A 25,209-nucleotide genomic window follows, 5' to 3' on the forward strand; every position below is an offset into this window, starting at 1 on the left:
GCCTCACTTTCACCCCACCCCCTACCCCTGTCCTTCACCCCCCCTACCCCTGCCCTTCTCCCCCCCTACCCCTGCCCTTCACCCCCCCTACCCCTGCCCTTCACCCCCCCTACCCCTGCCCTTCACCCCCCTCTACCCCTGCCCTTCACCCCCCCTACTACCCCTGCTCTTCACCCCCCCTAACCCTGACCTTCACCCACCCCTACCCTTCACCCACCCCTACCCCTGCCCTTCACCACCCCTACCCCTGCCCTTCACTCCCCCCCCAGCCTGCCCTTTGACTGACGCACGCACACACCCTGACTGACGCACGCACGCACACACCCTGACTGACGCACGCACACACCCTGACTGACGCACGCACGCACCCTGAGTGACGCACGCACACACCCTGAGTGACGCACGCACACACCCTGAGTGACGCACGCACAGACCCTGACTGACGCACGCACACAAACCCTGACTGGCGCACGCACACAAACCCTGACAGCCGCACGTACACACACTGACAGCCGCACGCACACACACCCTGACTGGCGCACGCACACAAACCCTGACTGGCGCACGCACACAAACCCTGACAGCCGCACATACACACACTGACAGCCGCACGCACACACACCCTGACTGACGCACGCACACAACCTGACTGACGCACGCACACACCCTGACTGACGCACGCACACACACTGACGCACGCACGCACACACTGACTGACTGACGCACGCACACACACACACACACACACTGACTGATTGACGCACTGACTGACACACACACATACATACTGACGCACGCACACAACCCCTCACAGCCGCATGCACACAACCCCTCACAGCCACACGCACACATACACAGACTGACGCGCGCGCACACACACACACACACACACACACACACACACACACACACACACACACACACACACACACACACACACACACACACACACACACACACACACACACACACTGACTGCTGCACACACACCCACTGACTGCTGCACACACACACACACACACACTGACACACACACACACACTGACACAAACAAACACACACACTGACACACACACACACACACACACTGACTGACACACACAAACACTGACTGACTCACACACACACACTGACTGACGCACGCGCGCACACCCCCACACCCACGCGCACACACACACAGACTGACGCGCGCGCGCACACACACAATGAATGGTACACACACACTGACACACACACACAGACACACACACACACACTGACACACACACACACACACTGACACACTGACACACACACACACACTGACTGACGCGCGCGCACACACACACACACACACACACACACTGACTGACACACACTGACTGACACACACACACACTGACTGACACACACACACTTACTGACGCGCGCGCGCACACCCCCACACCCACACACACACACTGACTGAATGACTGACTAACTGCCGCACGCACACACTGACTGACTGAGGCACACACACACGCACACACTGACTGTGTGTGTGTGTGCGTCAGTCAGTCTGTGTGTGTGTTTGTGTTTCTGCGTCAGACTCACTGACGCGCGCGCACACACACTGACTGACTGACGCACACACAATGACTGACGCACGCACACTGCATGAAGCTGTAAAGGAGGGAGGGGGGGAACTGGATTGATGTGAATGGGGGACAAACAGAGAGAGGGGTGAGGAGAGAGAGAGGAGCGGGAATATTACATCCCGGGCAACGCCGGGTCTCTCAGCTAGTATAAAATAAACGTAAAGAGAGGGTGCATACCATTCAATGATGGATACAAAAAAAGGAACAACAGGACAGTCACTCTTATATTCCCAGAAAGTGAATATATATATCATTTACGTGAATCACTATCCGTATTTGAAGTGTGTGTGTATATAAATATATATATACATACAAATGAGCATACAGTAATATTTCCATTTGCTATTTGCCTTGCTATGGAGGGTTTTTGTCACTTTTTTACTCACATAACTTCACATATACATACATATATAATATATAATAATATATATATATATGCAGTGGAAGTGTATTGTGTGTATTTACCTACACACTCACTCCACATTTCAGTAACATACATATACATCTAAATAATATTCACATATACACGTTTGCTATAAATGGAATTATTACAATTTTACATTATATACACGTGCAATGAATGGAATAAACACTGTAATAAGTTTGAAATCGCCTATCCGAGCTGCTATGCATGGCTGATCCCTTTTCTCCAGCTTCCTTGAATGTGCTATGAGGAAGATCATGTGACCAGATGCTAGTGCACGTTTAGAGAGAGGGAGGGCAGTGCTGACAAAGGGGTGTGCCTGGGTTTGTGACAGGACATGAAGGGGCGGTGCCTAAGCAAATGCTTGTTAAAATAGAATACAAGAAAATTGGTCTTTCAAAGTTGTTTTTTTAAAAACAGAAAATGCTAAAAGTATTATTTCTTACTACAGAACTGATTTATTAAAAAAAACACACATGCAGGATATAGACTGAACTGCAGCTTGAAGCTGTATTATTATACTTCAATAGTGTTTAGAAATTCTACTATTACATACACAATGAAGACATTTGCTTCTATATGAATATTGGTACTATTTCTAATCCAATTATCAGCACATATCAACACTTCTTGGTTTGCAATAGAGTTTCTGCAGCTGAATTGCATATAAAATAGAGTGATCTCACCAATTAATAATTGCCATTTTCTCACAGAATTCTGAATGAGTGATTTACTGTAGTATTGGTTTGCAGGAGCAAGGAACCTTTGAGCGTGACCTTTTCTTTCCTAACAAGTTCTGTGATCTTATTAGTCAGCATGGTTTATTCTATTAATTTAGTGGCAGATAACGTTTCAGTTTCTAATGAAGAATTCTGTCAGTGCTGCCTCCCACCCACGTATGAAGTGATATTGTTGGAATCTGAAGTCTCCCGTGAGAACTCTTTCTGTCTATATCCTTTGTTGGTGGTAAGTGATGATGATAGCCCCTTTCAACTTCACTTAATGGAACCATGTATTTGTCATCATAACTCTGTGCCCAGGACATACTTGGGAACTAGATGTAACTCTCACTGTATTACATTCTGATAAAACATTTAATGAATAAATTAACTGTGTAATTCTTATGGAATTTGCAGTGTACAGAAGTGGCTTAGTGCTATGTGGTAACTCTATATCTTTATAGAGAGAAGGGGAATCTACGGAACTGCTGGATATGAAGGTAGGAGTTTTGAAAGACTACAATGTTGTATACTGGAAATGTAACATATTTATCTTTCTCTATTTGTTTCTTGGTTATTTGTGATTGCTTATTCTACAAGACACTTTTTTCTTGGAATTTTCAATTTGGAGACTTCACTTTCTTCATTTAATTTTTTTTAGGGATTGTAGTTGTATACCACTCAATTTTATATGTATTGAACACTTAACTTAAAATAATACATATTATTGACTATACTCTTTAATAGCGGTGTCTATTAAAATCAGTTTACATTGTTTTTATTAACTTTGCATTATTGATCACTTTTTGTAGCGCACGAATATTAGTTAATATTTTCAATATGAGTTGAATCAGATTTTAGCCTTATGCATTTCAATGGAGCTGATCTCTTGACTGTGAAGTGTCCTTACAGCACATTGTCAGTGATCGTTAATACAACCCCATCCCACATTTTCAGTTTGCTAATATTATCAGTTGATATACTTGTGCATGCTGCCTAGAATAACATTTGTGAGTATGTTGTGAAGACTCTACTCCTTATCAGGGAAAGTTTTAGCCCTGTGCAAAAAAATTGGCCTAAAATCTTCCTTAACAAGCTGATCTTCTATTTTTTGTTATGTCCTTGCACCTTAAGCCATGCTTATACCGGCGGCGGCCGTGTGTGTGCCACCGGAATAATCAATGTAACACAATTCAGTTGCCTACACAGCACATGCGATGCCAGCTTCTCCCCAGCAGATTTTCATTTTTGATTTTGCCACGCGGCGGTAATATTGCAGCTCTGCTACAAATGCTCCTCACTGATCAGCATCTCAAACAACTAGGCTCCTCCCTCCCAACATGTTTCGTGACATCAGCAGTCACTTCCTCAGGGGTTCATCATTTTATTAAAGTGTGTTTTGCAGTACCGCACTATCTTTTTCCTCTGTTACTTTAACGGTGGGACTGTTCCGGTGCATGGTGTTCAATTACAAGAAGGAGGAGGTTGGATTCAATCAGGAACATCACGTGGGGTTCGTGAACGTCGGAGAGAAGGCAAAAGCACAGCTTGTATCCAACGTATATATCAAGTTAGTATCTTGTAAGTAGGCATTTTTAGTGTCTGCAAGAATGATTCCTTAAACAGTCCTGGTTTTCTGCGCAATGGTGTGTCCCCTTGGTATTTTATAACAGGAGGAGAGCCAGAGTGAAAGAAGCAAGCCTGGTTTGTGCAAACTGGATTACATTCTCGGATTGGGAATCAAGTCTGGATATTATCCAGGACAGTGGGAATTTGGTGACAATATTTACCATTTGACTTTTGGCGCCGGGGATTACTTTTCGTTTTCTTTGTGGTGATACTGTATATAGCGAGTGCAGTGGGAGCACTTGTGTTTGGGAGTCCCCTAGGCAGCCATTCTTTTCTTTATATATCTGTCATCCTTTATAATAGGGCACAGTTAAGTTTTGGCATTAGGCACATGTTACCTTATTGGTTATATAAGTTTTGGTAGATTAGCGCTTGTTGTATGCTTTTTAGTATTAGATTTGTCAATGAGGACGAACCGCTCACGGCCACGCCTCTGCCATGTCTCCCTGTCTCCTCCGTTGCTTCCTGCCTTTAGTGCAGGTTTCGGGCGTGCGCATCGCCCTGTGACGTCACAAGGGAGCGCGCACGCCCTGCTGGAGCTGGTTTGATCACAGCCTTAGCTACACCTGACGGTAACATATTTTGTAGGCTGCTGGGGAGTGCATGCATTTTTCCATAGAAATGCATACTGTATGTATACTGCCTAAAATGTGGATAACAATTAAGTCCCGGATATTTTTTAATACCCTGCCTTTTTGGGTTTACTCAATTTTTTACTTAGTTTAATATATCTCTTTTTTGCCCTTTCCAACTAAAATCTCATGCTCTGTTCAGGAAATATAAGCATTTGAAATAGCCAGTGCCCTCCTGGGAAGTTAAAATGGAGCCTTCCCCAGAGCGTACTGCAGTGTAAAGGTTACCATGGTAGTCTCAGAAGCTAGAGAATAAGAAAATCATGAGTTCTAACACACACAAAAAAAGCATGTGTTTTTATTTAATGTAGCCATGTATAAAAAATGGTTTACAGTTCTTTCTCATGCTGGCAGTAAAACCTGGTAAGTATGCAGGATTGCCAGCATCAATCATGGAGGTTTGCCCTCACACCCTGGTGAGGTGTCATATGTACACAAGCTGAGTGGTAACATGCTCTGTGTCCACTATTAGTGACACAAGAGGTGTGGCTGTTTTCTGAGTCTATATAAGACACAGAACTGCCTAAAGTTAGTTGGTTGTTGGAGAGTGCTAATCAGTTATGATTCAGTTCTGGGAGTCTGCAGCAGTTAAGGCTGTCAGATATACCAATTAGTATCTGCACTGTGATCAGGGACCTGACACAGGAGGTGATCTCCCTGCGGGGAGAGGTGACCCAACTCCATAAGGAGGGAAGGACCTTCTGAAGGGATGTGCAGCAAAGAAATGAGAGACTAAGAACGACCACTGTGAGGTGCAGTCTGCCTATGATGATAATAAAGATGCCCAAGTTCACAAGACCCTTGCTGTGTAAGTGTGGAGTCATTGCATAGGAGGAGGCACCGCAGAGGAGGTCCCCATCAGTTACAACCCCCTGCGGACGCAGAGATCCTGATGAGGTGGAGGCGCTGCATCAGATGTGAGTAGGCCTCAATCCCGAGCTACCTCAGATGCCTGTCTTGCTGATATCCCCAGACCAACCCAGGGGGAGACTCAGGAGTCCTGTAAGCCAGCAGGTGCACCACAACATACATACATGTAATGGGGACCAGTTACACCACAGGGGCCAATGTGAGATTGGCTGGGTCCAGAAAAACCGTTACATTTATTTTTAATAGAACAGGACATGTTCAGGGGGCAAGTGGCTAACTAACATTACATGAGTTAAACTCATAGGCTTTCTAAAGGCAATTGCTACTTTCATGTAAAACGACTTCATAATGGGATGTCTGCCGCACATTGGAACAATAAAATCTTGATCTTGCAGTGGTTCTGACATGATTGCACCAAACACTTCAGTAACTACTTACAGCACTCGGCTGGCTTCATCCCGGAGCCAGCAGCATTCGAGCCAATTTTCTCGTGCTGTTTCTCAAAATGTTTATCGAGCTGCTGAGGCCATCCATTGTTGTCTCCTAAAGATAAAGAAAAGAAGTGATAATGACACTGGAAACAGTCGTTATTAGCGTTTGAAAAATACCCTTAAAACAGCATTTTGTGTCCGGGGTTTTGGTGCTAATCGTGTAGAGACCCACCAGCTTTCTTAACAAAACATAGAGGTTCCCTAATAATGCACAGGCCCTCGCCACACCTGTCACGCTGGCTCGTCTGATTGCCGCCTTCTCTCCCACAGACATAGCTGTGTATGCAGACTGGTGAATCTCTGTGTGTTCACAGATGCATTTAACAGGCACATGAAAGGCAATAACACACAGAGAGCTACGTCTGGCTGTTTAACACTTTGTTTTTTAAATGAGCCACGTACAAGTATTTCTTAGACCCCTTCAGTGCCACAGGAACCTGCAGCACATTGCGCTGAGCTGCGTGTTGCGGGAGGGACCTGCAGCACATTGCACTGAGCTGCGTGTTGCGGGAGGAACCTGCAGCACATTGCGCTGAGCTGCATGTTGCGGGAGGGACCTGCAGCACATTGCGCTGAGCTGCATGTTGCGGGAGGGACCTGCAGCACATTGCGCTGAGCTGCATGTTGCGGGAGGGACCCGCAGCACATTGCGCTGAGCTGCATGTTGCGGGAGGGAGCCGCAGCACATTGCACTGAGCTGCATGTTGCGGGAGGGACCTGCAGCAAATTGCGCTGAGCTGCATGTTGCGGGAGGGACCTGCAGCACATTGCGCTGAGCTGCGTGTTGCGGGAGGGACCTGCAGCACATTGCACTGAGCTGCGTGTTGCGGGAGGAACCTGCAGCACATTGCGCTGAGCTGCATGTTGCGGGAGGGACCTGCAGCACATTGCGCTGAGCTGCATGTTGCGGGAGGGACCTGCAGCACATTGCGCTGAGCTGCATGTTGCGGGAGGGACCCGCAGCACATTGCACTGAGCTGCGTGTTGCGGGAGGAACCTGCAGCACATTGCGCTGAGCTGCATGTTGCGGGAGGGACCTGCAGCACATTGCGCTGAGCTGCGTGTTGCGGGAGGGACCTGCAGCACATTGCACTGAGCTGCGTGTTGCGGGAGGAACCTGCAGCACATTGCGCTGAGCTGCATGTTGCGGGAGGGACCTGCAGCACATTGCGCTGAGCTGCATGTTGCGGGAGGGACCTGCAGCACATTGCGCTGAGCTGCATGTTGCGGGAGGGACCCGCAGCACATTGCGCTGAGCTGCATGTTGCGGGAGGGAGCCGCAGCACATTGCACTGAGCTGCATGTTGCGGGAGGGACCTGCAGCAAATTGCGCTGAGCTGCATGTTGCGGGAGGGACCTGCAGCACATTGCGCTGAGCTGCGTGTTGCGGGAGGGACCCGCGGCACATTGCGCTGAGCTGCATGTTGTGGGAGGGACCTGCAGCACATTGCGCTGAGCTGCATGTTGCGGGAGGGACCTGCAGCAAATTGCGCTGAGCTGCATGTTGCGGGAGGGACCTGCAGCAAATTGCGCTGAGCTGCATGTTGCGGGAGGGACCTGCAGCACATTGCGCTGAGCTGCGTGTTGCGGGAGGGACCCGCGGCACATTGCGCTGAGCTGCATGTTGTGGGAGGGAGCCGCAGCACATTGCGCTGAGCTGCATGTTGGGGGAGGGACCTGCAGCACATTGCGCTAAGCTGCATGTTGCGGGAGGGACCCGCAGCACATTGTGCTGAGCTGCATGTTGCGAGAGGGACACGCAGCACATTGCACTGAGCTGCATGTTGCGGGAGGGACCTGCAGCACATTGCGCTGAGCTGCATGTTGGGGGAGGGACCTGCAGCACATTGCGCTGAGCTGCATGTTGGGGGAGGGAGCCGCAGCACATTGCGCTGAGCTGCATGTTGCGGGAGGAACCTGCAGCACATTGCGCTGAGCTGCATGTTGCGGGAGGGACCCGCAGCACATTGCGCTGAGCTGCATGTTGCGGGAGGGAGCCGCAGCACATTGCGCTGAGCTGCATGTTGCGGGAGGGAGCCGCAGCACATTGCGCTGAGCTGCATGTTGGGGGAGGGAGCCGCAGCACATTGCGCTGAGCTGCATGTTGCGGGAGGGACCTGCAGCACATTGCGCTGAGCTGCATGTTGCGGGAGGGACCTGCAGCAAATTGCACTGAGCTGCATGTTGCGGGAGGGACCTGCAGCACATTGCGCTGAGCTGCATGTTGGGGGAGGGACCTGCAGCACATTGCACTGAGCTGCATGTTGCGGGAGGAACCTGCAGCACATTGCGCTGAGCTGCATGTTGCGGGAGGGACCCGCAGCACATTACGCTGAGCTGCATGTTGCGGGAGGGACCCGCAGCACATTGCGCTGAGCTGCATGTTGCGGGAGGGACCTGCAGCACATTGCGCTGAGCTGCATGTTGGGGGAGGGACCTGCAGCACATTGCGCTGAGCTGCATGTTGTGGGAGGGACCCGCAGCACATTACGCTGAGCTGCATGTTGGGGGAGGGACCTGCAGCACATTGCACTGAGCTGCATGTTGTGGGAGGGAGCCGCAGCACATTGCGCTGAGCTGCATGTTGCGGGAGGGACCCGCAGCACATTGCGCTGAGCTGCATGTTGCGGGAGGGACCTGCAGCACATTGCGCTGAGCTGCATGTTGCGGGAGGGAGCCGCAGCACATTGTGCTGAGCTGCATGTTGCGGGAGGAACCTGCAGCACATTGCGCTGAGCTGCATGTTGCGGGAGGGACATGCAGCACATTGCACTGAGCTGCATGTTGCGGGAGGGACCTGCAGCACATTGCGCTGAGCTGCATGTTGCGGGAGGGACATGCAGCACATTGCACTGAGCTGCATGTTGCGGGAGGGACCTGCAGCACATTGCGCTGAGCTGCATGTTGCGGGAGGAACCTGCAGCACATTGCGCTGAGCTGCATGTTGCGGGAGGAACCTGCAGCACATTGCGCTGAGCTGCATGTTGCGGGAGGGACATGCAGCACATTGCACTGAGCTGCATGTTGCGGGAGGGACCTGCAGCACATTGCGCTGAGCTGCATGTTGCGAGAGGGACACGCAGCACATTGCGCTGAGCTGCATGTTGCGGGAGGGACCTGCAGCACATTGCGCTGAGCTGCGTGTTGTGGGAGGAACCTGCAGCACATTGCGCTGAGCTGCATGTTGGGGAGGGACCCGCAGCACATTGCACTGAGCTGCATGTTGCGGGAGGGACCTGCAGCACATTGCGCTGAGCTGCATGTTGCGAGAGGGACCTGCAGCACATTGCACTGAGCTGCATGTTGGGGGAGGGACCCGCAGCACATTGCGCTGAGCTGCATGTTGTGGGAGGGACCCGCAGCACATTGCGCTGAGCTGCGTGTTGTGGGAGGAACCTGCAGCACATTGCGCTGAGCTGCATGTTGGGGAGGGACCTGCAGCACATTGCGCTGAGCTGTATGTTGGGGGAGGGACATGCAGCACATTGCGCTGAGCTGCATGTTGTGGGAGGGAGCCGCAGCACATTGCGCTGAGCTGCATGTTGGGGGAGGGACCTGCAGCACATTGCACTGAGCTGCATGTTGCGGGAGGGACCTGCAGCACATTGCGCTGAGCTGCATGTTGGGGGAGGGACCTGCAGCACATTGCGCTGAGCTGCATGTTGGGGGAGGGACCTGCAGCATATTGCGCTGAGCTGCATGTTGCGGGAGGGAGCCGCAGCACATTGCACTGAGCTGTATGTTGGGGGAGGGACATGCAGCACATTGCACTGAGCTGCATGTTGGGGGAGGGACCTGCAGCACATTGCGCTGAGCTGCATGTTGCGGGAGGGAACCGCAGCACATTGCGCTGAGCTGCATGTTGCGGGAGGGACCCGCAGCACATTGCGCTGAGCTGCATGTTGCGGGATGGACCTGCAGCACATTGCGCTGAGCTGCATGTTGCGGGAGGGACACGCAGCACATTGCGCTGAGCTGCATGTTGCGGGAGGGACCCGCAGCACATTGCGCTGAGCTGCATGTTGCGGGAGGGACCTGCAGCACATTGCGCTGAGCTGCATGTTGGGGGAGGGACCTGCAGCACATTGCGCTGAGCTGCATGTTGTGGGAGGGACCCGCAGCACATTGCGCTGAGCTGCATGTTGGGGGAGGGACCTGCAGCACATTGCGCTGAGCTGCATGTTGTGGGAGGGACCCGCAGCACATTGCGCTGAGCTGCATGTTGGGGGAGGGACCTGCAGCACATTGCGCTGAGCTGCATGATTGGGGAGGGACCTGCAGCACATTGCGCTGAGCTGCATGTTGCGGGAGGGAGCCGCAGCACATTGCGCTGAGCTGTATGTTGGGGGAGGGACATGCAGCACATTGCACTGAGCTGCATGTTGGGGGAGGGACCTGCAGCACATTGCGCTGAGCTGCATGTTGCGGGAGGGACCCGCAGCACATTGCGCGGAGCTGCATGTTGCGGGAGGGACCCGCAGCACATTGCGCTGAGCTGCATGTTGCGGGAGGGACCTGCAGCACATTGCGCTGAGCTGCATGTTGCGGGAGGGACCCGCAGCACATTGCGCTGAGCTGCATGTTGCGGGAGGGACCCGCAGCACATTGCGCTGAGCTGCATGTTGCGGGAGGGACCCGCAGCACATTGCGCTGAGCTGCATGTTGCGGGAGGGACCCGCAGCACATTGCGCTGAGCTGCATGTTGGAGGAGGGACCTGCAGCACATTGCGCTGAGCTGCATGTTGTGGGAGGGACCCGCAGCACATTGCGCTGAGCTGCATGTTGGGGGAGGGACCTGCAGCACATTGCGCTGAGCTGCATGTTGTGGGAGGGACCCGCAGCACATTGCGCTGAGCTGCATGTTGGGGGAGGGACCTGCAGCACATTGCGCTGAGCTGCATGTTGGGGGAGGGACCTGCAGCACATTGCGCTGAGCTGCATGTTGTGGGAGGGACCCGCAGCATATTGCGCTGAGCTGCATGTTGGGGGAGGGACCTGCAGCACATTGCACTGAGCTGCATGTTGCGGGAGGGACCCGCAGCACATTGCGCTGAGCTGCAAGTTGCGGGAGGGACCTGCAGCACATTGCGCTGAGCTGCATGTTGGGGAGGTACCCGCAGCACATTGCGCTGAGCTGCATGTTGGGGGAGGGACCCGCAGCACATTGCGCTGAGCTGCATGTTGGGGGAGGGACCTGCAGCACATTGCGCTGAGCTGTATGTTGCGGGAGGGACCTGCAGCACATTGCTCTGAGCTGCATGTTGGGGGAGGGACATGCAGCACATTGCGCTGAGCTGCATGTTGTGGGAGGGAGCCGCAGCACATTGCGCTGAGCTGCATGTTGCGGGAGGGACCCGCAGCACATTGCGCTGAGCTGCATGTTGCGGGAGGGACCTGCAGCACATTGCGCTGAGCTGCATGTTGGGGGAGGGACATGCAGCACATTGCGCTGAGCTGCATGTTGTGGGAGGGAGCCGCAGCACTATGCGCTGAGCTGCATGTTGTGGGAGGAACCTGCAGCACATTGCGCTGAGCTGCATGTTGCGGGAGGGACCTGCAGCACATTGCGCTGAGCTGCATGTTGCGGGAGGGACCCGCAGCACATTGCGCTGAGCTGCATGTTGCGGGAGGGACCCGCAGCACATTGCACTGAGCTGCGTGTTGCGGGAGGAACCTGCAGCACATTGCGCTGAGCTGCATGTTGGGGGAGGGACACGCAGCACATTGCGCTGAGCTGCATGTTGCGGGAGGGACCTGCAGTACATTGCACTGAGCTGCATGTTGCGGGAGGGACATGCAGCACATTGCGCTTAGCTGCATGTTGTGGGAGGGACCCGCAGCACATTGCGCTGAGCTGCATGTTGCGGGAGGGACATGCAGCACATTGCGCTGAGCTGCATGTTGGGGGAGGGACCCGCAGCACATTGCGCTGAGCTGCATGTTGCGGGAGGGACCCGCAGCACATTGCGCTGAGCTGCATGTTGCGGGAGGGACATGCAGCACATTGCGCTGAGCTGCATGTTGCGGGAGGGACCTGCAGCACATTGCGCTGAGCTGCATGTTGCGGGAGGAACCTGCAGCACATTGCGCTGAGCTGCATGTTGCGGGAGGGACCTGCAGCACATTGCGCTGAGCTGCAAGTTGCGGGAGGGACCTGCAGCACATTGCGCTGAGCTGCATGTTGGGGAGGGACCCGCAGCACATTGCGCTGAGCTGTATGTTGCGGGAGGGACCTGCAGCACATTGCGCTGAGCTGCATGTTGCGGGAGGGACCCGCAGCACATTGCGCTGAGCTGCATGTTGCGGGAGGGACCCGCAGCACATTGCACTGAGCTGCGTGTTGCGGGAGGAACCTGCAGCACATTGCGCTGAGCTGCATGTTGGGGGAGGGACACGCAGCACATTGCGCTGAGCTGCATGTTGCGGGAGGGACCTGCAGCACATTGCGCTGAGCTGCATGTTGTGGGAGGGACCCGCAGCACATTGCGCTGAGCTGCATGTTGGGGGAGGGACCTGCAGCACATTGCACTGAGCTGCATGTTGCGGGAGGGACATGCAGCACATTGCACTGAGCTGCGTGTTGCGGGAGGAACCTGCAGCACATTGCGCTGAGCTGCATGTTGGGGGAGGGACACGCAGCACATTGCGCTGAGCTGCATGTTGCGGGAGGGACCTGCAGCACATTGCGCTGAGCTGCATGTTGTGGGAGGGACCCGCAGCACATTGCGCTGAGCTGCATGTTGGGGGAGGGACCTGCAGCACATTGCGCTGAGCTGCATGTTGCGGGAGGGACATGCAGCACATTGCGCTGAGCTGCATGTTGTGGGAGGGACCTGCAGCACATTGCGCTGAGCTGCATGTTGTGGGAGGATCCCGCAGCACATTGCGCTGAGCTGCATGTTGCGGGAGGGACCCGCAGCACATTGCGCTGAGCTGCATGTTGCGGGAGGGACATGCAGCACATTGCGCTGAGCTGCATGTTGCGGGAGGGACCTGCAGCACATTGCGCTGAGCTGCATGTTGCGGGAGGAACCTGCAGCACATTGCGCTGAGCTGCATGTTGCGGGAGGGACATGCAGCACATTGCGCTGAGCTGCATGTTGCGGGAGGGACCTGCAGCACATTGCGCTGAGCTGCATGTTGCGGGAGGGACCTGCAGCACATTGCGCTGAGCTGCATGTTGCGGGAGGGACATGCAGCACATTGCGCTGAGCTGCATGTTGCGGGAGGGACCCGCAGCACATTGCGCTGAGCTGCATGTTGCGGGAGGGACCCGCAGCACATTGCGCTGAGCTGCATGTTGCGGGAGGGACCCGCAGCACATTGCACTGAGCTGCATGTTGCGGGAGGGACCCGCAGCACATTGCGCTTAGCTGCATGTTGCGGGAGGGACCTGCAGCACATTGCGCTGAGCTGCATGTTGCGGGGTCCTTTGCCCCCAAAAAGGTTTAAATATTTACTCTCCCACTTCCCAGGCAAAGTGTCCTCTCTACCCCTTCCCATGTGCCGGCTTCGTTGTGTACTATGCAGGGGTTTATTCTATTAAGAAAACATTTTTTCTTTGCCAACGATTACATTTACTTAAGGTCAACAATTACATTGGTATGTACCTGTAAAAAATTATTTTTTATGAGCAAAGTGGAACTGCTCCTTAAGGTGCATTGCAAGTTGTAAGTATGGCTAATAGTTGTAACTATGCCTCAGATTTATATACAGTCATGTCACGTTACTGTGTATAGCCGCCTGCTAAACTGGGGTGGGGAGGAAAACCTAAACAAGGAAATAAGATTCATATTTCCAAACTACTTCCACTGTACTAATAGCTTCATAAAGTGACATCCTGGTATTGCCATGCAATTTGTTAAAATAAAGACCTGTTCTCATTTTGATGCCACACAAGAGTACACCCTGTGATCATGCTGCTTGAAGTAATAAGTACTTTCATGAACTGCTGTGCTGAACTTGACCTTGCTTGAATTACTTTGCTGTGTGTTAAACTATTGTCTTTTCAAGCACCTGCGACTCAGACATCGCAGACAGATTCCAACCCAATATGTCTCTCGGATTCCTTCATTTTTACTTTAGTTTAGATCAGTAAACTTGCTGGTATTGACCTCTGGTCCAATCATGAAACTTACTGGCACACAAAGCAGGCTTCCATTTTTTTTTTCCATATGAATATTTGCAGAGATGCATTTCAAATAATGCCAACTAGTGACATTCTCTTTGGTTACAAAATTGGTCAAATCCCTCTATTGTATGCATCTTTGATTGAGTGAGCAGTTAATGTCCTTGCAGTGCAGAAATAATAACTACGAGAGAAGACTATTATCTACCTGAAATGTGTTCCCCCTGGAGTTGATCTATGGGGTCCCCAATATCCAAAATATGTTTTTTTTTTTGTGTGCTAGACACAAAAATAACTACCAATATGGCCATCAGGTCACCAGTAGAAAGCTGCACTGACAATGGTTCTACTGGCTGCTCCGGGTTAAGAATGACAAAGAGAATATTTTCTGTCAGAGTGGAAATATTGGTTGCACCCGAGCAAAAGTAGTAATAGGTTTACGTCAATTATTTGACAGTAACACACACAGAGTTAAAATGCAGATCGGCAAACTATCGCAAAGAAACACCCTTTGAAGCCAATAAGAGATTCTGTTCGGCAGTGCCCTGATCTGCACTATTATAGTTAAATGAATAACCCCATCTGTGTATATTTTCAAGTTAGGAAAAACTTCACAAAGAGTAAACTTCACTATCGACTAATGTCTAAAATTGATTGGAATAAAATGTCACTATGTATATTTTGTAAGTGCAGCAAAAAGAAAGCGCAAACCCATAGCACCTATTTTGGAAAGTGTAATTAATTAAATACAGATTTTATATCACCATCTAGGTAGATGCAGCTGGTTGAAGAATGTTAATCAACAACCCTTAGATAGATGTCACAAAGCACTCCAAAGCACAAACTCCCCTCAAGCATATGAAAAGAAGAAAGAAAATATAGTGCAAATGTGCAATAAATGTATAAAATAAGTAATAAAACGTGTGAGTGCCCACTCACGTGGTGAAAGTTTTGTTCAAGTGTTTTAAGATATTATCTGGTCTGGATGAGTAGTGGATGAAACAGGAACTCTGCAGATCATACAACAAAAAGAAGAGGTAGGTTAGTGTAACGCAATTTTATAATTAAAACACAAATGAGCAGTGAGCCGTGAACCCGGAAGTGAGACACATGAGGAGACTGGAATCAGCTTAGCACCTTTAGGATGCCGACACTTTGAGACCCAGAGTGGTCTAAATGCTTGTGATATACCTGGAGCATGCGAGTTGAATGGGCCCACTGCTCATTTATGTTTGAGTGATAAAACTGTGTTTTATAAATTGGGGTTCACTAAATCCCTGTCAGTGCAGCAGAAGAGGACCAAAGATGCAAAGTTCTGTGGGGAAGATCATGTGACCAGACAGTCAATAAATACAATTGGTGCACTGCAAGAGAGAGAGCAGGGCTCAAAAATGGGTGTGCCAGAGCCTGTTTCAGAAGAGGAAAGCCTCATCCATAGTGATCACAACGGCGTGCGCGGCGCAAACAAGAGACGGCTCCTCTATGGGGCCGTCCATACTGAGCGCACATTCGATTAAGCGCGAGGGCGTGGCAGCATTTCCAAAAGACAAGATTTTTGTCTTTTGGCGTGACGGCTGTGCGACGGGCGCGTCACGTGGGCGGTTCAGCCAATGAGGGCAAACTGGACTCGTGATGTCACGGCCATGCCTACACCATGTTTCCCCATTGCTCGCATCATAGCATTGCCACGGGCCACGGATCGCCTCTGCCGGAGGCGTGCCATGCTCTGTCACACGCGCGCCTGCACTATGGCCTTGGCCGAAGGGGATGCGAGTTTGTAAATGGCTGCTATAGAAATAGAAAATGATTGTTACATTATAATACATTAAAAATGTAATTCACAGTGGGTTTAAAAAAAATGTATTTTCTCATAGGACAGAACTGATTTATTTAAAGAAACATACATGGATACTGGTAGTAAAATATGTATTTTTCTTTACATTGTTGAGAAAATGAAACATTGTGCTAATGATACAACAATTTTTATGAACACTTCAGTAACAGAGAATGCTTAGTTCTAACAATTTTGGAGCCCTTAGCGGTAGCCACTACAGCATAGGGTCTCTTAATCCAGGGGCTGCTACAGCATAGGGTCTCGTAATCCAGGGGCTGCTACAGCATGGGAGTCTCACACTCCAGGGGCTGTTACAGCATGGGAGTCTCACACTCCAGGGGCTGTTACAGCATGGGGGTCTCACACTCCAGGGGCTGTTACAGCATGGGGGTCTCACACTACAGGGGCTGTTACAGCACGAGGGTCTCACACTCCAGGGGCTGCCACAGCATGGGGGTCTCACACTCCAGGGGCTGTTACAGCATGGGGGTCTCACACTCCAGGGGCTGTTACAGCATGGGGGTCTCACACTCCAGGGGCTGTTACAGCATGGGGGTCTCACACTCCAGGGGCTGTTACAGCATGGGGGTCTCACACTCCAGGGGCTGTTACAGCATGGGGGTCTCACACTCCAGGGGCTGCCACAGCATGGGGGTCTCACACTCCAGGGGCTGTTACAGCATGGGGGCCTCACACTCCAGGGGCTGTTACAGCATGGGGGTCTCACACTCCAGGGGCTGTTACAGCAGGGGGATCTCACACTCCAGGGGCTGTTACAGCATGGGGGTCTCACACTCCAGGGGCTGTTACAGCATGGGGGTCTCACACTCCAGGGGCTGCTACAGCATGGGGGTCTCACACTCCAGGGGCTGCTACAGCATGGGGGTCTCACACTCCAGGGGCTGTTACAGCATGGGGGTCTCACACTCCAGGGGCTGACACAGCATGGGGGTCTCACACCCCAGGGGCTGACACAGCATGGGGGTCTCACACTCCAGGGGCTGACACAGCATGGGGGTCTCACACTCCAGGGGCTGACACAGCATGGGGGTCTCACACTCCAGGGGCTGCTACAGCATGGGGGTCTCACACTCCAGGGGCTGTTACAGCATGGCGGTCTCACACTCCAGGGGCTGCTACAGCATGGGGGTCTCACACTCCAGGGGCTGTTACAGCATGGGGGTCTCACACTCCAGGGGCTGTTACAGCATGGGGGTCTCACACTCCAGGGGCTGTTACAGCATGGGGGTCTCACACTCCAGGGGCTGTTACAGCATGGGGGTCTCACACTCCAGGGGCTGTTACAGCATGGGGGTCTCACACTCCAGGGGCTGTTACAGCATGGGGGTCTCACACTCCAGGGGCTGTTACAGCATGGGGGTCTCACACTCCAGGGGCTGACACAGCATGGGGGTCTCACACTCCAGGGGCTGTTACAGCATGGGGGTCTCACACTCTAGGGGCTGCTACAGCATGGGGGTCTCACACTCCAGGGGCTGACACAGCATGGGGGTCTCACACTCCAGGGGCTGCCACAGCCTGGGGGTCTCACACTCCAGGGGCTGCCACAGCATGGGGGTCTCACACTCCAGGGGCTGCCACAGCATGGGGGTCTGTCACTGCAGGGGCTGTTACAGCATGGGGGTCTCACACTCCAGGGGCTGACACAGCATGGGGGTCTCACACTCCAGGGGCTGTTACAGCATGGGGGTCTCACACTCCAGGGGCTGACACAGCATGGGGGTCTCACACTCCAGGGGCTGACACAGCATGGGGGTCTCACACTCCAGGGGCTGACACAGCATGGGGGTCTCACACTCCAGGGGCTGCTACAGCATGGGGGTCTCACACTCCAGGGGCTGTTACAGCATGGGGGTCTCACACTCCAGGGGCTGCTACAGCATGGGGGTCTCACACTCCAGGGGCTGTTACAGCATGGGGGTCTCACACTCAAGGGGCTGACACAGCATGGGGGTCTCACACTCCAGGGGCTGCTACAGCATGGGGGTCTCACACTCCAGGGGCTGTTACAGCATAGGGGTCTCACACTCCAGGGGCTGTTACAGCATGGGGGTCTCACACTCCAGGGGCTGTTACAGCATGGGGGTCTCACACTCCAGGGGCTGTTACAGCATAGGGGTCTCACACTCCAGGGGCTGTTACAGCATGGGGGTCTCACACTCCAGGGGCTGTTACAGCATGGGGGTCTCACACTACAGGGGCTGTTACAGCACGAGGGTCTCACACTCCAGGGGCTGCCACAGCATGGGGGTCTCACACTCCAGGGGCTGTTACAGCATGGGGGTCTCACACTCCAGGGGCTGTTACAGCATGGGGGTCTCACACTCCAGGGGCTGTTACAGCATGGGGGTCTCACACTCCAGGGGCTGTTACAGCATGGGGGTCTCACACTCCAGGGGCTGTTACAGCATGGGGGTCTCACACTCCAGGGGCTGCCACAGCATGGGGGTCTCACACTCCAGGGGCTGTTACAGCATGGGGGCCTCACACTCCAGGGGCTGTTACAGCATGGGGGTCTCACACTCCAGGGGCTGTTACAGCAGGGGGATCTCACACTCCAGGGGCTGTTACAGCATGGGGGTCTCACACTCCAGGGGCTGTTACAGCATGGGGGTCTCACACTCCAGGGGCTGCTACAGCATGGGGGTCTCACACTCCAGGGGCTGCTACAGCATGGGGGTCTCACACTCCAGGGGCTGTTACAGCATGGGGGTCTCACACTCCAGGGGCTGACACAGCATGGGGGTCTCACACCCCAGGGGCTGACACAGCATGGGGGTCTCACACTCCAGGGGCTGACACAGCATGGGGGTCTCACACTCCAGGGGCTGACACAGCATGGGGGTCTCACACTCTAGGGGCTGCTACAGCATGGGGGTCTCACACTCCAGGGGCTGTTACAGCATGGCGGTCTCACACTCCAGGGGCTGCTACAGCATGGGGGTCTCACACTCCAGGGGCTGCTACAGCATGGGGGTCTCACACTCCAGGGGCTGTTACAGCATGGGGGTCTCACACTCCAGGGGCTGTTACAGCATGGGGGTCTCACACTCCAGGGGCTGTTACAGCATGGGGGTCTCACACTCCAGGGGCTGTTACAGCATGGGGGTCTCACACTCCAGGGGCTGTTACAGCATGGGGGTCTCACACTCCAGGGGCTGTTACAGCATGGGGGTCTCACACTCCAGGGGCTGACACAGCATGGGGGTCTCACACTCCAGGGGCTGTTACAGCATGGGGGTCTCACACTCTAGGGGCTGCTACAGCATGGGGGTCTCACACACCAGGGGCTGACACAGCATGGGGGTCTCACACTCCAGGGGCTGCCACAGCCTGGGGGTCTCACACTCCAGGGGCTGCCACAGCATGGGGGTCTCACACTCCAGGGGCTGCCACAGCATGGGGGTCTGTCACTGCAGGGGCTGTTACAGCATGGGGGTCTCACACTCCAGGGGCTGACACAGCATGGGGGTCTCACACTCCAGGGGCTGTTACAGCATGGGGGTCTCACACTCCAGGGGCTGACACAGCATGGGGGTCTCACACTCCAGGGGCTGACACAGCATGGGGGTCTCACACTCCAGGGGCTGACACAGCATGGGGGTCTCACACTCCAGGGGCTGCTACAGCATGGGGGTCTCACACTCCAGGGGCTGTTACAGCATGGCGGTCTCACACTCCAGGGGCTGCTACAGCATGGGGGTCTCACACTCCAGGGGCTGTTACAGCATGGGGGTCTCACACTCCAGGGGCTGTTACAGCATGGGGGTCTCACACTCCAGGGGCTGTTACAGCATGGGGGTCTCACACTCCAGGGGCTGTTACAGCATGGGGGTCTCACACTCCAGGGGCTGTTACAGCATGGGGGTCTCACACTCCAGGGGCTGTTACAGCATGGGGGTCTCACACTCCAGGGGCTGACACAGCATGGGGGTCTCACACTCCAGGGGCTGTTACAGCATGGGGGTCTCACACTCTAGGGGCTGCTACAGCATGGGGGTCTCACACTCCAGGGGCTGACACAGCATGGGGGTCTCACACTCCAGGGGCTGCCACAGCATGGGGGTCTCACACTCCAGGGGCTGCCACAGCATGGGGGTCTCACACTCCAGGGGCTGCCACAGCATGGGGGTCTGTCACTGCAGGGGCTGTTACAGCATGGGGGTCTCACACTCCAGGGGCTGACACAGCATGGGGGTCTCACACTCCAGGGGCTGACACAGCATGGGGGTCTCACACTCCAGGGGCTGTTACAGCATGGGGGTCTCACACTCCAGGGGCTGTTACAGCATAGGGGTCTCACACTCCAGGGGCTGTTACAGCATGGGGGTCTCACACTCCAGGGGCTGACACAGCATGGGGTCTCACACTCCAGGGGCTGACACAGCATGGGGGTCTCACACTCAAGGGGCTGACACAGCATGGGGGTCTCACACTCCAGGGGCTGCTACAGCATGGGGGTCTCACACTCCAGGGGCTGTTACAGCATAGGGGTCTCACACTCCAGGGGCTGTTACAGCATGGGAGTCTCACACTCCAGGGGCTGACACAGCATGGGGTCTCACACTCCAGGGGCTGACACAGCATGGGGGTCTCACACTCAAGGGGCTGACACAGCATGGGGGTCTCACACTCCAGGGGCTGCCACAGCATGGGGGTCTGTCACTGCAGGGGCTGTTACAGCATGGGGGTCTCACACTCCAGGGGCTGACACAGCATGGGGGTCTCACACTCCAGGGGCTGACACAGCATGGGGGTCTCACACTCCAGGGGCTGTTACAGCATGGGGGTCTCACACTCCAGGGGCTGTTACAGCATAGGGGTCTCACACTCCAGGGGCTGACACAGCATGGGGGTCTCACACTCAAGGGGCTGACACAGCATGGGGGTCTCACACTCCAGGGGCTGCTACAGCATGGGGGTCTCACACTCCAGGGGCTGTTACAGCATAGGGGTCTCACACTCCAGGGGCTGTTACAGCATGGGGGTCTCACACTCCAGGGGCTGACACAGCATGGGGGTCTCACACTCAAGGGGCTGACACAGCATGGGGGTCTCACACTCCAGGGGCTGCTACAGCATGGGGGTCTGTCACTGCTGGGGTCTCATGATGTAGTAGCTACATCATAATGTTCCTGCAAGTTTTTGTATGGGAAATCACATATCAACGCAATCGATCACTAAGTGGAACGGGAGGAGGACTCCACCACCCCCCTCTGTTCCATCATTACGTGAGAGTGCCCAAGGGACCATAGCACTCTGGGGCGCGCGGCCCCTCCTGCACTCAAACAATTAAAGCCATTCTTAACAAAAATATGGATTTTATTAAAGCAATGTAAAAATATTTTAATGTAACAACTTTGTTAAAACATAACATGCCACTTCCAAACATAAAAAATATAATACTATAGTTAGTTGAGGAATGTTGACGTTCCTGTGCTGTATGAATGGGAATTTGTACAACTACTTTTATTCCAAAGAATTCCTACAATTTTGAAAGTTCTTAAAAGGAACAGGCATGCAAGAATTTGAGAAATTACGCTGACATACTTCGGACAAGTGGAAAAATATGGACTTGTCACTTTATTTATATCTGTGTCAGAACACAGTGTGCTGTAAATAATTTAACACTTTATCCAAACACAGCTATTGGCACTTTATACCCCTAGGCTCTTCCTCTGGGGACTGTTTGCTCTTCATCTAAGTTTTCCTTGTTGACAAACCGTCCAGTGAAGTAGGATGAACTTTAAAAAAAAAATATTATGTTTAAAAATATATATTTCTTTGTTGAGACCTTCAAATTTACAGGCATACCCCGCTTTAAGGACACTCACTTTAAGTACACTCGCGAGTAAGGACATATCGCCCAATAGGCAAATGGCAGTTCGCGCATGCGCCTGTTAGCACGTCCTGAACAGCAATACCGGCTGCCTACCTGCACCGAAGCGTTGTGCAAGCGGGGAGACTATAGAACCTGTTACAAATGCGTTATTTACATCAGTTATGCACGTATATGACGATAGCAGTACAGTACAAGCATCGATAAGTGGGAAAAAGGTAGGGCTTCACTTTAAGTACATTTTCGCTTTACATACATGCTCCGGTCCCATTGCGTACGCTAATGCGGGGTATTCCTGTAAACAGTACAGAATTTTACACATTTCACTAATTGGTTATCTGGGAACAATATTGTTGTTACATATATATGAAAAAAGAATGTACTGCTTTCAGCAGTTTCATCTGAAAAGGAATTCATATTTGAGAATCCGTATCCGGTGTTAGTAGGTGCAGAAATTAGGAATGCCGAAAGGAGAAGTGGAGGCCGCACTTCGTCACATAAAGGCATTGCGCAATATTAAATTGTCAATAAGAAAAAAGTTGATTTGTTAACTGCAAATTTTTTTTTTAACTCTATGCTTCCTAAGAATACACAGCAGCAGTGTCATTCTTATTCACAGTAATAAGATGTATGCCTACAGAATGAACACAGTGCGACATAGTCCACGTTTAGGTTTTTTTTATTTATTTTTTCAACGTCAAATTTTATTGGGTTTTTCCATAAGGCATTACAAACATTGGGTGGGTTGCAAAGATTTATTTTTCTCCATTCACAGTTGAACTTTAATTCTTTCCAGCTTCCTTCCAGAGGCCCCACCGGCGAACCCTTATGCTAATACATTTACCTGCGTGGTTCTTAGAAGACACATTCTGTTCCTGTGCCCTCTAACTTTGATCAAAGGAGAAGGCATCTAATCCTATTAGAGCCAAGCGGGGGCATTGCTCACCCCCTGGATGTCCGTCTGGGCCAACTATGTCCGCCAAACTTTTTGGAAATTTGGGCCAGTGTCATTAACCAAACTTGTCAACTTTTCCATCTGGCAAACAAACAAAATTCTGTTCCGAATCGTGTCAATGGATGGATTGTATTTTGTTTCCACAATGCTGCGATCTCGCACCTCGTGGCAGTTGCAAAAACGAATTTATTTTCTAGCCTGGCTAGTTCTTGCGCTGGTCTGTTTAGCAGAAAGAGCCAGGGGTTCATCTGAATTTCGAGGTCCAAAATCCTCTATAGTCAATTCCGAATTTGCTCCAAAAGTGGGGCCATTCGAGGGCAGGACCACAGAATGTGCAACAAGTCCGCTGTCTCTCCTCATTGCTTAGGACACAAGGGGGAGTAACCCGGGACAAATTTAGATTTAGTTTTACTGGGGTGAGGTACCACCTCACTAATGCGTTATATGCGTTCTCCATCAATGTCGTGCATATGGAACTCTTTGCCGCTGTGTTAAATATCTCGCTCCAATCCTCGTCCTCTAAAATTGCTCCTAAATCTAACTCCCACTGGGACATGAAATTTAAATTCTGTGAATAATTCTTACCCGAACCGATCATTTCTCTGTACATTCTAGATGTTTGACCCCATGTGCCATTACCCAACACACAGAGTGTTTCAAAATTCATCAACGGTGGATGTGCATTGTGTTTCGTATAAAATGCCTGGATTTGGAGGTACCTGAAAAATTCTGTGATAGGGATGTCTTTTTCTTACTTACTCTGATCAAATGTCTTGATAGTGATTCTACCCTCCAATTCCTTCAATCTCCCAAACCCCTGTTGTCTCCAGAGGTCAGCACAGCCATTGGTCGTGAGAACAAGGAGGTATGCAGGGAGTACAAACAGGAGGAAATCCCCGACGTATGTTTCGCCCTAAGCTTCTGACTAACTCTGACTTTAGTCTTTTGAGGGTCCTTGCTTTTGACCATGTCTCTCTGGGGATTCGTAGAGGGGACATTGAGAAGGCCCTGGTCTAGCGAGAGTGCCGCTAGATCATCAAGCTTGGCACACTCATGCCACAGGGCTTGAATGATTATATGGGTTATGCTATGTTTTTGTAATTAATTTCTCTTCTGTTTCTGAGCATTTTATTTCATACTTTTAGAGTTAGTAGATTTATTTTATTTGAAGAATGCGTTAGTGTATTTTATTTTATTTGTTTTTTTTTATATTTTATTTTACAGTACTACAGTATATTTTCTGGTATAGTAACACCATGATGTATCAGTCATTCATCAAGTTTCATATACCGGCTTTTATAGGCACTACTATCAAACCTCACAAACCTGTTTATCGTTGTTGATTTCTGTGATTGTGATTTGTTTTGGTGTAGTTCTGCGTGTTTCCGCCAGATGGCAAAAGTGAATCCCTTTGCACAGGGCAACCAGTGAATTGTGTGTAGTCAATTTGCAGATGTTTAAAAACTAGATAAAGATAAACTAGATAAAGAGTGGCCGCTACAGTCATCCAATGTAAATGCTGGAACAGATAAGAAGGTGACTTTAGCAGAGATATACGACTATATAATTGAAAAATATGAATTCTTCAAATTTTCAGAAGAGAGGAGGCAGAAGGGGGAGAAGGGAGAGAGAGGGGGGACAGAAGGGAGGGAGGGGGGGCAGAAGGGAGAGAGGGGGGCAGAAGGGAGAGAGAGGGGGCAGGAGGGAGAGGGGGGGAGAAGGGGTGGGGGGAGAGGGAGAGGGGGAGAGAGAGGAGGCTGAAGGGAGAGAGGAGGCAGAAGGGGGAGAAGGGAGAGAGAGGGGGGGCAGAAGGGAGAGAGGGGGGGAGAAGGGAGAGAGAGGGGGGCAGAAGGGAGAGGGGGGAGAAGGGGTGGAGGGAGAGGGGGGAGAGAGAGGAGGCAGAAGGGAGAGAGGAGGCAGAAGGGGAGAGAGAGGGGGGACAGAAGGGAGGGAGGGGGGGCAGAAGGGAGAGAGAGGGGGCAGGAGGGAGAGGGGGGAGAAGGGGTGGGGGGAGAGGGAGAGGGGGGAGAGAGAGGAGGCAGAAGGGAGAG

General features: G+C 52.2%; 1 protein-coding gene across 1 annotated transcript in view; it reads right to left on the reverse strand.

Moving 5' to 3' along the window:
- The window catches only part of RXFP1 (relaxin family peptide receptor 1), a 175,522-nt gene that overhangs the window by 61,588 nt on the left and 88,725 nt on the right, over nt 1-25,209 (reverse strand). The window contains exon 3 of the mRNA XM_075612495.1: nt 6,329-6,433. Coding sequence (XP_075468610.1) covers nt 6,329-6,433 — 105 coding nt within the window. The remainder of the gene's footprint in view (nt 1-6,328; nt 6,434-25,209) is intronic.

The sequence above is a fragment of the Ascaphus truei genome, chromosome 1 (assembly GCF_040206685.1).
Source record: "Ascaphus truei isolate aAscTru1 chromosome 1, aAscTru1.hap1, whole genome shotgun sequence".
Classification (NCBI taxonomy): Eukaryota; Metazoa; Chordata; class Amphibia; order Anura; family Ascaphidae; genus Ascaphus; species Ascaphus truei.